This window comes from Halyomorpha halys, unplaced genomic scaffold (genome assembly GCF_000696795.3).
Source record: "Halyomorpha halys isolate HHAL.00 unplaced genomic scaffold, Hhal_1.1 Scaffold1069.1, whole genome shotgun sequence".
NCBI classification, from domain to species: Eukaryota; Metazoa; Arthropoda; class Insecta; order Hemiptera; family Pentatomidae; genus Halyomorpha; species Halyomorpha halys.
In genome coordinates this window covers 260,438-276,641 of record NW_027107452.1, presented here as the reverse complement: position 1 = coordinate 276,641, position 16,204 = coordinate 260,438, and the positions used below count along the sequence as shown (strand labels likewise).

Sequence of the window (16,204 nt, the reverse complement as noted above, 5' to 3'; positions counted from 1 at the left end):
ATATTTTGATGAATAAAGGGTTTTTAATATGTTTTATTTTATGTATCATTTTAAGATTGTTAATTTGTTTTGTTTATCCAAAAAGCAAGCTAACCAATTTTTATTGTCTATAATAACTTCGTGATTCAAAACAAAACCAAGATGGCGGTACGTTGAATCAAGGCCATGTTGAGCAGATTCAAATATCATAAAAACTATTTTAACTCTTCCCATCATAATTGAAAATACAGTAAATTAAAGGAAAAATAGAAATCAAGAAATAGTGCAAATGAATAATATTCAGAAAATAAATCATTTGCAAAAATCCCTAACTGTTGTGCGACAATCGATGTTTACATGTAACCTTTAGGCAGGTTTTCGTTTTGGAGGGCATTCGTTGTGTGGACGGGCAGGAGAAAGGATGTCTTCAGGATGAGGAGGTCCTCTTCTGTCAAGAAGGAAGCCATTTTGGATGCTAGGACAGAACAATAAGAAAAAAGAAGACACCAAGTATCATCAAAGGAAGATTGTGAGCTTGGTTAGTTTTTGCTATACGTAAAAAGAGATACATGTGTAAAATAGACTTTAATTTAGTTAATTGTAATTATTGAAAATCCCTGTTTCTGATTGCCTTGCAACAACACGCCCTGAGATATAGAGTCTTTTTATATAATAAAAATATAATTATCTATTTAGTATTAAAGTTCTTACTTTGAACCCAAATCATCTTTAATAATTGAAAAAAGTTATAAAACGATCAAAATTATTTTTAATAATTTTATAAATTATTACAATATAGATATAAATATGTGATTACGTTTGTAGCATTTCTTTATTATTTTTTTTAATTTGGAGCTTCTAAATTATTGTTAATTATTAAATTAATTTGGATTCGTTTATTGTTATAACATGATAATTAATTTTATTGTTAAATGATTTACAAAAAATATAAACTCAGTAAGTAGGAGAATATATTATAAATAAATCTGAGAAACACTTTATAATTTTTAACTATTATTCCTTATTTTAAAACACTGAGGAATGGCACACCTGCCAACTTAAAACACGCACACTAACGCAATATGCGCTTTCACAACACTAAATTATTAATACATTGGCGAAGCAACTTCCCAGAGGCAATATATTATTTTATTTTACATAACACTATTTATTTTCTAACTAAAACTGTTTACTGAAACAATAATATTTCAAGATAGCATTTCAAATGAGCTGTAAACTTACTTATTGTTGAATGTAAGAAAAATACAATCTTTAACCAAATGTAGTGGTATAAAAAAAAAATATATAATGTGTACATCAATAATTATTAACAAAATAAAATACAAAAAATAAGTAATTTAAACATGAAACAGAAAATAAAAGCTTTGCAGTTTTAAATATCTGTCTTTTTCTAACGACAATTTAAACTACCATTTTTGTGAGTTAAACTACCATTTAACTTGTGGAAGTTAATAAAAGGTTTTCAACAGAGATTTCAAACATTTTTTCTTCTTCAACATTTTTCGTTTTCTTGGACTGGCCCTTGGTACATCTGAGGATACACGTTTCAAATCTATCCACTAATTGTGAATTATTCTTGTTTAAGGGTTCAAGCATCATAGACGTATGTCACTACAGGCCAAATCATCGTTTTGTATAGGACAATCTTTGTTTTACGGCTAACAAGAAAAATAAGCATACAGCAAAAATTCTCCTTCTGGTTTCTTCTGGCTCATTCGATTCATTATTGATGACTGAACTGAGGTATTGGAAATTACAGCACCTTGAAATTATGAGCTCTTATAACATAGATCTTCTGTTGGTGGGTATATTTACCTCTCCTCTGTATCAACAGTTTTGTTTTTCTTCATTTATTTTTAAACCTAGCCTGCTTGATTCTGTCTCAAGGCTATGCTTAATATTGAATGGAGACTTTCTAATTAATTAAACATCATTGGCAAAGGAAAGTACTTGTATCAACTAATTAAAAATTCTGGATTTTCTCTTTAGGAAGTCTGGTAAGTCACTTCATAAAAATTTTTTGAGGTTAATAAACTTCCAAATGAATATAATTTATTTTAAAATTATCAAATTATAGTACGTTTTAGGACCACTGTCCCATATTCATGTACTTTAAACCTCATAATTTGAATTTCATATAGGAAATCATGTCACATCTTTACACTATTCTCACTTTTCTACATTAGTTTTTCTCTTTTTGATAATAATAATGAAGAGTACATTTGCTAGATTTGATGGCAATAAAAAGTTACTAAAATATATTTAAATAATTATAAATACCTATTATTATATTTAAATTTATACAGATCTAGCACAGAGGTTTTCAAAGTGAGATCCATAGTTCCCTAGAGAACTGAAAAAAACTAACGCAGAGTTGTAAATGGCACAGTTCTATCTTGAGGTTGCAAAGATGGCTTTAAGAGTCCTTATTCCATTTGCAACCATCTATGAGTGTGATTAGGCTATGTTACTCACAATCAAGAGAAAATCTCGAAATAATTTATAGATGACAAATGGCATGAGAATTACACTGACCAAAACTATGCCAAGCATAGAAGAACTAGTAAAAAAAAAAAAATAAATAAATAAACAACTATTTTATTTGTAGTGATCCATGATCCGAGTTTACTCATACTTAAACTTAAAAACGACATAAGTAGCAGTACAATGATAACTAATCTGTTAACATTTAGACTATTTTCAAAGTTTCAAGATTAGGTTCAGAGAGTAATTGGTTAAAAATATCAACTCTTTGTTCTCCTTTTTATATCAAATCATACATTCAATACAATGTATTCTTTACTCTACTTATTTGATTATTAAAAAGGAAATGAATTATACTACCTAAAAAAAATAAATGAGATCAAGAAAAAAAATATCAGCTACCTAGCTGAGTTAAAATATTCATGATTGTGTGTTTAAGCACAAATCATACAAATTGTCACTAGGTGCGCTATATTAGGTATATAGATCTTAGGTTGGACATCCGAGGTTTGACAAAGTTTAAAACTCATTTTTCATGTTATCTTAACTTTTCAAAAATATAATGATTTCAATTTGATTAATTCCCTATTAATCATTTTGGCTTTGTTCAGTTCTTATTATTACCATCTAGGAAGTAGCAACATTAGCTAGACTAAAAGCTGTGGCAAGTGTACTCACATAGACTTGTCGAAAGCTCCTAAATGAACTTTGACATGTACACATGTTATGATAATGATATATTTTGACATTATAATTGTTTATAAAAATATATATTATATAATTGTTTATAATGTAACTAAATGTATATGACTGTTTTTAAACTATTTAAAAGCTAAATCATATGTACATGTCAATGAAATGTAATGTAATATTTACATAGAACAGAAGAAGATATTTTTCCTCTCTCTTTGGGCTATATGAGAATAATTTACCACATATTTATCCCAGTTTTATTTTTATTTTTTTTCTGATTTCAAATGTAAAACCTTTATGAAGTAGTACTTATTTTTGTGAAAAAAGTAACATATAAATTGAGATCCAAGGCAACCTAAATAACATTATTGAAGAATACTAACACAAACTAACATTTACGGATGACCTAATATTGTACATTTCTATTTCCTAAAGGTTGAGTATTATTATTATAATACGAGGATGGGTGGTATTTCTTTTTCTACTGTTCAACTACTGACTACTGTAGTTTTTGTTTATTGTATTCTATATTACATGTCATTTATATAAGACATATATTTAGAAAAACAAAATTGTGGTAATAATGTTTTCAAAATAACAAAAATAAACAAAGTAATGTAAATAAATATATTATCAAAGAAAACTGTAAATGTTATTCTGTGAGTGTGTTTGTTTAATAACCAACATGTAAATGCTATCTATGTTGCATAACAAATCTATTAAATGTAAAGGTGCGACAATAGCATTAAGCACAAGAAACCAAGCCACACAGGATAGGATAAGTCCTTTGTCATGCATAATGAAACTCTTTGCTAACAAGCAGCTCATCAATGATGAATTTTCAAAGCTTTGAATAATTTTTGTTACCTAATTATTTTCCTGGATCTAGAATAAAGGGAAAGAAAACAAAGATTTTAAGTTATTATTAAAAAAATAAATAAATAAAAACAGCATTGGAGACTTCTTCTTTGCAGCATGTCATCACAACCTGACAATATTTATTTCAATTAGGTACTTGCTTATGTCAGTAATAACCACAAAGAATTTCATAATAGTTGTAGAAGTTGTTTTGTGTATGTGAATAACACTGAAAGCACCATTCCTTTCTAAATTTACACATGGCAAGACGAGAGACGACAGATGGACGGACAATGACACTGAAAACTGTCATGCAGACGTGTGTGTACTTACGTGTAACCCATGTTTGAAGCATCATCATGCACCCGGTTACATACACAGGCCACAAGCAGAGAGAGAGAAATATCGGACCAAAAACAGAGACAAAAAGAGAGAAAAAACCCACATGAATACACATTACGCTATTTCAGCAAAAAGAGCTTTGTATTAAGTTATTATCAGATTGAGAAATTTCTAATTTATATTTATAAAAAATTATATCTTAGCTCATGATATATTTTTTTTTTCTTTTAGAAACTATGTATTTCATTAATCTGAAAATAATACTTAATGCAAAGCTCGAATTTGGAAGTTAGAAATTAAATTAACATATACAATCATGTATTACGACAAAGTATTCATGTAATGAAATTACATGAATATACATTGTGAACTTTGAATAATATGCCATTTCATTTCATAACTCCTCAAAGCAAAAATTCTATATAGATTATTACAAAAAAAAATTATAAAATGAATAGTTCTATGTGTATTATTGTGTGAACTCATGGAGTAAATATAAATAAAATTAACTTTCTATGAAAATTGTGAAATAGTTTGTTTTTGAGACTCATTTTCTATGAGTTTACCTAAAATAAATTGTGGTTAAAATGAGAAAGTTACCTTTGTGTTCTTTGAGTGTGTAGCTGTGCCTTAAGATTAATTGAAAAAAAAAAAAATTATTGCACATTTCATTCTCGTAATACTTACCTGCAAAGTTGCAACATCTTTCAAAAATTTTGATGTTTACCAGTTCATTTCTTTTGCAATAACCATAAATTGAACTGGTGTGAATGACCATTCATATATGTAATTAATTTAAAGATAAATCAATATTTCTTTTAGTTTCCATAATTAAAAATATATATGAAACAAGAAACTTAATGAATATTTCTTTTAAAAAATCGAGCTCTTATTTTAGTGCAATCAAAATTTAATATTTTTACTGATAAGGATGCATTCAGGCAGCATCAAACTGCAGAATAAAAATATGATACTAAATATAAGAAATTAAGTAATATAAAAATAGGAACAATCTAAAAATTCTTATTTTCATAATTAAAAAATCTACTGAAAAGTTTCGAAGCTGATTGCATGCAGATGAGGGGTGAGTGATGAAACAGTCTGTTATTTAAATAACTAAGTTTGCAAAAAAATTGATCAGAACATTCAATTGTATGTTGAAATTAAATTAAAACAAATAAAAAAAAGAAAGCAAATGCTTAAGAATAAATATTAGTTGCTATATTTTTTTCTATTACACTTTACATGGGATTTTTTTTTTCTCCCTATGTCATCATAAATAATATTTCAAAAAAGTTCTAAATGAGAGTAATTAGTCCACCCACCCCCTCCCAAGCTCCTTGAAGTGCTTATTAACAGTTAAGCATTCCATGTAAAAAATATATATAAAAGTGAAAAAAAAAATGCTGTGTAACTTGGAAGTCTTGTCATGTTCAAATTATATTGTCATGAAATAAAAATAAATGTATACCTAAAAATAAGCAGTTATAAGTAACACAATTAGACATACTGGGCATATGATTTAAAACAAACCAACATTAAAAATCGAAAACCAAAAAGACAGTGAAAAAAAATGAAGACAAAATATGTTGCATTTTCCTATAATTAAACTTGATATATGAAGAAGATGGTTAGGGTTGCAGTCAAAAAGAACAAAAATAGTTTACAACTAGTTTTTAGTTTAACTATTTTTGTTCTTTTTGACCGCAACACTGTCCATCTTCTTCATATTTGAAATTAATCAGTCAATTATCTAATTATCTCTCTATATGTAAACATGATATATAATATAAACATGATATATAATAACATTAACGCCAATTCTTTTTAAAAAAAATAACCACAAGAGTATATATTGCTTTTTTTAATTACTATAAAAATGAAAGAAAAGGTTTCTTTTCTTATAAAATATGCTTTGTAATTGAAAATTCAAAATAAAAAATAAAATCGTACACTGGAATAAAAAAAATGAATTCTCATTCTGTGTCTCTCCACATCTTAAAACTTTTATAAAATTTCATAACAACATTTTAAAAAACATTCTATAACTATAGAAAACTGCAACTGATATTGTCTTATTCATTTTTACTATGTATTTTGCCATATTCAACAATGTTTAATGTAATAAGTTTTAAAGAGAATACCTGGTGATGGAATGTATAAATTTTACAATGCTATTCAATGTACATTATAAGTTTGTTAGATTTATCAGAGGCGTTAAATCTTCTTTTTTAAAAGAACTACCATGTCGTATCGCTTTCAATTTAAAAATTTTTTTTTATTCAGCTTGAAATATGATGTCAGAAATACAAAAGGTTAATGTCTTGCAAACTTTCAAATATTTGATGTAATTGTCAATCCTTTTCAAATCCAAAGTAAGTGGTGAAAAATCTCCCATATACCCTCTTACCTGACCACCTTCACCTTCTACACTCTGTAGCTCCTTCCATTCTTCAATAGTCTGAGCCAAATCCACTTGACATAACGGTACTTTCACTTCCCCAATCTGATCATGTTTGCTGAATCGGTCAAAGTCAAATATGGCGAAAACAAGTGTTTTATTCATTGCATCTGCGTAGGGCACACTCTACAAATATAAAAATAATTTGTTATTGTACTTAGTTACTTTTGACCATTTTGACCCTTATAAAATTTTATAAATTTTGTTTACAATACCTTTTAATTATTTTAATTTATATTATATTTTATCCTTCATCCTGTAGCATGGGATATTGGGAGCAAAGTTTGGGTAGTGACATTAACCAAACTACATTAAATTGCATTCTAAATGTATAACCCCCTAAATGCATAGTATAAACCAAAAATCTAACCTTTAAGAAATTGAATTTCAGAATTTTTCATTTTGTTAAACCTCATTTAATAATATTTTATTCATGTACATGAAGAATTCATTGTTTCGAGTCAACCTACTGTAATTCAATAGTATAGTAAACAAAAGATATAGGAAATAAGTTATATTGAAATTAATTTTCTCAAAGGTAAGATTTTTGGGTTATGTTAGCGCAAATGAGTGTGCAAAATTATTCACTTTAGACCATTGAATTTAATGTTTACATAACTAGATTTTTTCAGGGCCTACTATATGTTAAGGTAAACATTGTTCATCAGAGGGCGAAATAAGTTTCTATCAATGAATCAAAAACATAAAATATTAGGGAGCAGACAGATATAGTGACAGGAGAGAAACTATTCTCCACTTCATTTAGAAATTTTTTCTACTCATTATCTCAGTTCAGTGACTAAAGTGTTCAAGTAGCCAAAGTGAACAGATGGTTTGGTAGAATCCTTTTTTGAATGTTGAAGAATATTCAAAAGTGCCAAGAGGTGATTCCTCACTATATTGATCAAAACAGCCAAAGAATGAGTGCTATCATGACCTAATATAATGAGTGGCAGTTACTAAATGTATCTGTCATGTACTGAGCATCATCAAAAGCAGTAAAGGCCTTTTAAGAATAATCTGAATATTCTTGTATGAAAAGTTCTCAATAATTACCCTCCATTGCTTAGAGAAAGACGGGCAATGAGAAGGCAGATAGACTGGAAAGTACTGTGTCTGTATGAGGAATAAGCCTCTTCAAAATGGCTATTGGAAATAAAGTCATGTCTTTTTTTTTTTTATTTCTTTTTCGGCCAAGACTCCCATTGGAGTCCTATACTGCCTAACCATGGTTGGAGGTCAAAGATCTTCATTTTGTGGAACCACCACTCAATGAAAAAAGTCAACGTCCCAGGCCGGATTTGAACCGGCACTGCCAATAGACATCAAATTGGTAAGACTGTGTCCTAACCACTGAGCTACAGGTGGCCCAAGTCATGTCTTTCTGGTAAAAACAAGGAGAAACCCAACAATTAAATGAAGTAATTGTAGATGCTGCAAACTGTTAACTGATATTGCTTACCAAAGAATATTTGGATTTGATGGCAAAGTGGTTAGACTCTTGGATCCCTTATCTTACAAACCAATTAGTCCCAAAAGCAAGTGGAGGTTCACAAAGACAATTAGTTTGCAATGATGAAGTACTGGACTGTGGCCAGTATTTCTTATAAGCTAGCTACTGAGCTTCCTCTATACCAGGAGTTTGAGATATTCAGATCTTCAGTTAGAACAAATATATTATTTAAGTATTAGTTCATTGACTTCTTACCTTAAAAGTAAATGTTTCATTGAATACAGGACTTAAAGTTTTTCTGTGGACTTTGGTTTCAAACTTTTTTTTTTTGTCAGGAAGAAGATAAACTTTTACGTATGGGTCAGATGTTCCTCCCATATCCAGAGCTGGTAAGTCTTCCGCTTGAATCACAGTAACTGACAAACTGTTCGAATTGAAATCATACTCCAACTGTTATAACACAATATGAATATTAATTAGCATTATCTGTCTTTCTGCAAATAGTTAGTTTTAATAAGATTAAAACAACAACACTAACCAAAACATTGAATGGTAATATATCTATCAAATTGTATTTATGCCAAAAGAGACACTTTCTATTGTAATTAAAGTTTTTAATCTAAATAATATTCAGAAAGATATGTAGTAGAAAGTTAAATAACAATCAAATTCACAAGCAACCATTAACTTAAACATTTTTCCAATCCAAGTGCCTGTTTTCATTCTATTGAAATGAGAAAGTTATTAAGAGGATAAAATAACTTGCATTACTTTCAAGTTTTGTAGGTTTAACAAAGATATGTTTTATACTTTTGGGAATGACAATTATCATTCTTTCATAGGGATGATTAATTACAGATTCATAAGTTAAGAGATAGAAATATTTTTAAATTAAGGATCAAAATTCATTATCATTTAATTTTCTATGCATACTGCTATTTTGAGGGAGTTGAAAACAAAGAAATATTTAAAATAAATAATTTTCATGTCATTGATTACATTACCTTGTATTGTAGTTTCCCTAATTTTTGTTCACTTTGCTTGCTTTCGCCTTCTTCAGCTATATCCTCAGCATTTTCAGTAAGTTCTTCCATATCCGGCTGCACCTGCATACATTTTGCAATAGAAAAGAAAAGACTATAAAAAATTAAAAAAAGAAAGATCTTCCAACTCAGCAAAACCTCTTTTGAATATTAAGAATACTTTCACTTAATAAAAAAATATATAAATACTACCACGCACCTTTTCCTTGTAAGCTGATCCCAACAGCTGCACAGATTTTAGATCGACAATACCTTTGCCTTTTTTTCCATCCTTGGCTCTTCTTTTTCGGAAACATCTTCGAATACAACAGAAGCATAGCAGGAGAACCAAAAGGCCAACTCCTGTTAATCATGAAATAAATAAATAAACTGCAACATGAAAACATCATATTCATAATCCAATATTTTCATCTTAAAATAAAGGAGGCACATAGTTTTTCTACAACCCTTAAAGATTGTTACTTCTTGAAGGCTCTAAGTTTGTAATGTTTTATTGTTAATTAATTAAATTACATTTAAAACAAATTTTTATTTTCATATTGTAAACTTAATAGAAGAACAAAAACAGTTTTTATTGTTAAATTAAGCCGGAGAAACATCAACATTGGCAAGTCGGGTGAACTTTGTTTACGCCCGTCTTTGTTTGTCTCTCATAAACTAATACGGGAGTCATTAGCTTTGCATCAACAGTGTAAGGACGATGTACATTAGATGTATTCTCGTATTTTTTCGCTTCCCGCATCATTTTATACAGAAACGAAATTACTTGTTGTGGACCTCAGACTACTCACGTTAGGGCCAATAGCCTAAGTGGCCCCTTCAAGCATTGGAAGAAAAATTCTAATCGGAATATTTACCTTTAAACTTGAGAAGTGGCCTGTAATCAGGCACTATTTTATTTTATTTTTTATTCCAATGTTTCATTTATAAATATATTAATTTCTTTTTTTTTTTATCAAGATTAGTCTTTTAAGTTTTTTCTTGCATTTTTTCTTACATGTATAAGGTATATTTTTATGTAGCCAGATTGTATTGTCTTTTGGTCAACAATTAAATTTCCAATAAAAGCCGTTTCAATTATTACAACATTTCTCTTACTCAAAATTATTTATTTTTTCAGAATAACAGCACAGGTTAAGTTGTAAAGTTCTTCTTAGATGCATTTTATTTTCTAAAGAACTACCCAACATTTGAAGCTTGGAATAGAGTGCACTGAACCTCATGAACATTAGAGATATTTTATGAAAATTAAAAAGTTGTTACATTGGTTGTAGTATAACAAAAATTATATCAACATTGAAAGTAACTATATAATTATAAAATAACTATATAACTTAGGTACACAATACTCTCTTAAGTTCAAAAGCATAGAAATAAGGTTGTTTTTTTTTTTTACTAATGAATTTTAACTTACCTACTAATATAGATATTACTACCCATCCTTCTAGACCAGTCTCTTCAGCAAGGACGTTTACTGCTTTTTTAAATTCTCCAGGACCTTTTGTCGTGGAGACTTCTGCTTCAGTGGTGGCTGAAGTAGAAGACCCTATAATTTAATAGGATTTTATTATATCTTTTTGTAAAAGGGTTTTATGATAAGAATCCACATACAAATTAGTCCTTAAGGTGAGTACAGAGCTCACAGGAAAGAGGAGCATATCTTGATGGAGTTTAAATATTACATTATTGTAAGAAGCCAAACCATTCAAAATCCGGAAAATGAAGTGAAATCCCAAATAACCTTTCTGAAAATAACTAAGTTTTATACTAGAATTAAAATAAAAGCGTGGGTAATAGTTTTGTCCACATTAGAAAGAATTCAGGATCTTCAACCAAAAAAAAAGGAAGTAATTTAAGTAAAAAAGTAATTTGTTAAAATGCAGTACGTTAATTAAAGGAATATGAATGGAACACATTTTTTTTTTTTTACTCCCATTAAGTAAACCCTGCAACGCGGGGCAAAACGTTGGCTCACATTAAATAGTTTAATTACTATTTGAGTACTTTTTTTTCTGCACCCGGATCATCTTTCTTTTATATATTTATTACACACGGCCAAACAACGATCTTCCAGCCGTACGTTCAGTTCGAGACAATGGTTAATCTATTAGAAATGCAGTAATGTGTGACTTTTTCGGTTGATGAGATACCCTGACAAGATATTAAGACCACACAGCAGAGAGGAGCTTCATCGCTAAGGAAGTAGCTTAACACAATTTATGTTTTTAAAACAAATGAAAAGTTACCTATTGGATTCATGATAGTTTAAAAACCGCGCAATAAATGGTGGGAGAAAGCTGACGTGGTAAGTGAACTAAACGGCCGCGTAGGGCCCACCATAGGAAAGAGTTCCAGAAAAGTTTCAACTTAATGAAGCGTAGTTTATAACACGCATTATAATCATTTTTTATTGAAATATAGTAAAAGATTATGAACACTTTATTTTGTATAATCTAGAAGCAATCTGAATTGCCAAGTTAATAGAACCAAGGAAGACCCCTTCATATCCGCTTGCAATTAGTGCCTCCCAATCTTGTTTGGTCAGTGAGATCGAATTTACCTTATATTTCATCCTCCACCGAAATCGCCCTCTCTGCCTACTCTTCCCCTCACCACCGAAAAATTTATTTTTATGGGTATCTAGTAACCAATCATTCTTGTTCGTCCATTTATCATTGCAGAATATCTTACCTACTTAAAAATAATAATTTGGTTATACAGTTGTTAAATGTAGAAGGAGATTAATATTGACCATTAATTAATATTAATATTGCTATTTCCTAATTTTTTTATCAGTTAAAGTCTAGAAAAGAAACGGACATCATGAAAAGCCCTCCTGTCACCTTCCTTATCAATATTTCAATTTTTTTGTATTCGAATTTTGGAGTATACACATTTGGACAGGGCGAGGTTTAAGAAAAACAATGTCTTGGCCAATCACAAAAACTCACTAAATGACATTATGATGAGTAAATAAAAAAAGAAGTTTTCTTTCAAAATCGTTAACTTAGCGATCTTGCATTTTTTGTGACAGATACAAATGAAAAGGAGGCACATTATTTTGAGAATTTTAATTGAATTTTACCCCTATATTTTTTTAAGCCTACAACAACTTTTTTTTTACAACTACTATGCGAAATTTAAATCGTAAAAACGAAACAGGGAATATTCAAAAGAGTTTGTAATCCTAAAGAGGAAGAAATTGAAAAAAAGTGGCAGAAAGAAATCCAATTTGATTGTTGGGGAACTTTGTCAACTCCTTCACATGCAATTGACCGTCCAATAAACACTGGAGAAGCATGTTTGGCCAAGATTTTATGTTATGACTCAGTAATCGAAGAGGCAAAAGATATCTTCATCTCCCACCAGATTTATATCAAGGCTTAAACGTTATTGAACACATTTATGGCGCCATTAAAGATGATCTGTCCGGAATCAGTAACCCCATTCGCCACGAGAGCCCAGTACGCTTTACTTATAACAAACAGTATTGTAAGAAGTGATATCCAATTATTTAGAAATAAGATTTATATTTTTTAAAATAAAGAACTTTATAGCAAGTTATTTTAAAAATAAAAGTATAGTGTTTTCTGATTATTATTTTCAGCATCTTTCCTGAGATTTACATTCGTAAGGATGATTATAAATGTTTATATTAATAATTACACTATTACACTATAACCATATTTAGTTTTGACAAATTTATAAGTTTATAGTTTGAATGAATACAAATAATTATATTTTTAATTTACATTACCTGATCTAGGCGTTGGAGTGAAATAGTCATCCTTGAGTTTCGGCCCAGCTGACTGCACTGTCGCGTCAGTCGGCGGAGGCTGCGTCGTCGTAAAGTTCAGTTCGGCAGGCCGACCAGATGGCGGCATCCTGTTTAGGAAAGACTGTTGGTAAAAAATATATAAATATAGATATATAGATATTGATAACATTTTTCTCGACTGTTGTAGGTATTTATTTTTTGGTGGGTCTTGAGGACCAGTCATGTGGGAAAACTATACAAACCTTACCTTCATTTCAAAACCGATTCAGCTCTTCCCTAAACCTGAAGATGGTAGGATCAAAATGTAGAACACACTGCGGTTGAGAATTGTAAGTAATGTTTTTATTATACAATATTTTGATTGTAATATTTACTAGTCAGAGATTGAACAACGAACTTGTAGTTTAGTAGCAATTATTTGAAGAGAGTGTTTGTTCTAAAAAAAACTGTCTTTTTCATTGTAGGGCATGACTATGCTTAATGATTTAGGGTTCCATTAATAAAAACGCATTAAAACTAACAGGTGTTCGTAGTTGAATTTCATAAAAAAGAATAAATAAATAAATAATAACAATAAATAAATAAATAAAAATAAAAAAATAATAAAAAGTACATTAAGAATAGGAAGATGCAGTGACATAAAAAAACCCAAATTTTTCGATGCTATATCAATAGCAGTGATTTGAAAACTGACATTATATTTTTACAATCAGGGAACATTGGTCCGAACTTATTATTTATTTACTAAGAAATGATCCAGTATATGACATTGCATATAAATACCAGTTTATCCTATTGTTTTATCAAAACTATTGAAAACATCTTTCTACAAATATGAAAATAAAAAATCAACTCTTGTCAGTGGCGTAGCTTGGATTTCGTTTTGGAGTGAAAGAAGGGCTGCAAGGAGAGATCTGCTTTTAAGAAATTCACCCAAACTAGGGAGGTGCCCACCCCGAAAAAATGTTAATAAAAATTAACACTTTTTGAACACCCAATTCCTCCCTAAAGCCTAGTAAGCACTTTGATTCATTGTTATCGAATTTTTATCGTTTTAATGAAATTATTAAAGATGTGGTTTAAAATAATTTTAATATAAGGCAACATGTATACCTTATATGTATTAACATTATATTTTCTTTGAAGATATTTGTTGAGACCAACGATATATTTTTTTTTCCAAAGCCCCAATTTGAAATATAGTTTTGTATTTATTATATATAGACATTATTTTGCAATTCACAAATACAGATCCTATGATATTAGCTTCCGTATATCAATCAATATTTGCCAAAACAACAGCTAAGACAAATTTATGAGAGATTTATAACTTCACGGTTGATTAGAGAGAGGTAGAGGTAAAGAGGTAGTTTCAAGAAAGAATTTCCAGCACTATCGATAGCGGATTAAGATACGAAGTTTAGGTACAGCAAGATTTTGGAAATCATGAGCAGAGAAAGGAAACTTCACTCTCAATGAGGAGAAAATTCAGTTGTATAAATGAAGCTTCGGTCTGAATGGTAGGACAATACCGAGTTGTGATGGGGATCTTGAGACATGGCTTCAGGGGACCGAAGCCTGGGCTTACTAAATAAGAAGAAGAAAAACAGAACACTATTAATAACAAAAAAATAATTGAGTTCAGAATAGTAGTCACTTATATTGAACTAGTAGATTATGTTTCCATTAACATGGCTTACTATATATTGAACTAGTAGAGTATGTTTTCATTAACATGGCTTACTATATATTGAACTAGTAGAGTACGTTTCAATTAACATGGCTAACCATATATTGAACTAGTTGAGTATGTTTCCACTAACATGGCCCACTTTATATTGAACTAGTGGATTATGTTTCCATTAACATGCCTCACCATATATTGAACTAGTAGAGTATATTTCCATTAACATGGATTACTATATATTGAACTAGTAGAGTATGTAACATTAACATTTTTTTTTCTCGATCCTAAAAATATATATAATAGGTTGATAATCAAAATAGCATTATGTAAGAGTCATAATTCATCGGAATTAATACTATTTTTTCCCGTGGATGGTATAAAGTGTAAATAATTGCTTTATTTAAAAATCATAAAGTAACTTAAATATCAAATTAAAATTTTTCTAATGTATTTTTGGTGTACAAGTGGATCATATTTGAACTATTAAGTATAGCAGTATGGTGCAAACTTTGAAACAAAGAGATGTTAGTGAAATACGAAAATGAATTTCATTGTACTTTAAAAATACTTTGAATATTAATTAATAAATTATTCAAAAACATACAGACAAATTTTATATTAAATTTTCCTTTTTTTTTTTCTTTGGGACTATATGGTTTTCATTTCATCCCACATTTTTTTTGGTGATACTAGGTCAAAACATTTTAGACTTGTGTCCCAGGGTTCTTGTCAAAGCACCCTAGGAACTTATACTTAATGGTTATTATATAGCAATCAATTTGTTTGTTTGTTTTTTTGTGTAGAATGAGAACAAAATATTGTTGATTGTATTAAATGAGCTTGTATTGTATAAAATTATAAAAACTGAAAATGGCTTTTAGTAAAGTAGACCAAAAAAATGTTTAGAAAACATTAAGTCAGATTCGCTCTTGACGTATTTTATAACCCTTAAATTTTTTGGCTTGACTTGGAAGATTTTTTCCGATTTCCATTGTTCATGAAATAAATTCATAACTCCTAACAATGTTATCCATATCGAACGTAACTAAAACCGTTAGAAAGTTGAATTTCTGCTCTTCCAATCCTCATGAATGCTTTTTAGATTTAATCCTTTTGTATAGGAGAAAAAGCAGTTTCAAATCAGGAAAAAAATCTCAAACCTTCTATTTTATATCTCCGGATCTAAATTGCTTAGGAAGGTACATTTTGTGCAGTTTAGATGGTCCTAAACCATTCCTAAGTTTCAGGCAGATCAGTGTCATCATCTTGAAGGCATTTTTCTGTATTTTCGAAAGGAAGTCGAAGGCTCGAGTAAAATTAAAATTTAATTTTTTTATTTCTATAAAAATTTGTTTTTAGGGTCTTTTGAGGTGTGAAAAATGAATATTAACTTTATATCCCTATA

At 29.3% G+C, this 16,204-nt stretch overlaps 1 protein-coding gene across 7 annotated transcripts in view; it reads right to left on the bottom strand.

Annotated features, from left to right (window-relative positions):
* LOC106688176 (synaptotagmin 1) overlaps positions 1-16,204 on the bottom strand; it is a 49,534-nt gene that overhangs the window by 9,420 nt on the left and 23,910 nt on the right. For 5 of the 7 annotated variants that reach the window (XM_067045737.1, XM_067045735.1, XM_067045732.1 and 2 more), the window contains exons 2-7: positions 13,092-13,219; positions 10,749-10,880; positions 9,534-9,676; positions 9,296-9,397; positions 8,547-8,741; positions 6,788-6,964 (exon numbers count right to left, since the gene is read on the bottom strand). In XM_067045737.1, coding sequence (XP_066901838.1) covers positions 6,788-6,964; positions 8,547-8,741; positions 9,296-9,397; positions 9,534-9,676; positions 10,749-10,880; positions 13,092-13,218 — 876 coding nt within the window. In that variant the 5' untranslated portion in view covers position 13,219. The remainder of the gene's footprint in view (positions 1-6,787; positions 6,965-8,546; positions 8,742-9,295; positions 9,398-9,533; positions 9,677-10,748; positions 10,881-13,091; positions 13,220-16,204) is intronic. The other 2 variants (XM_067045738.1, XM_067045736.1) reach the window with 1 other exon arrangement.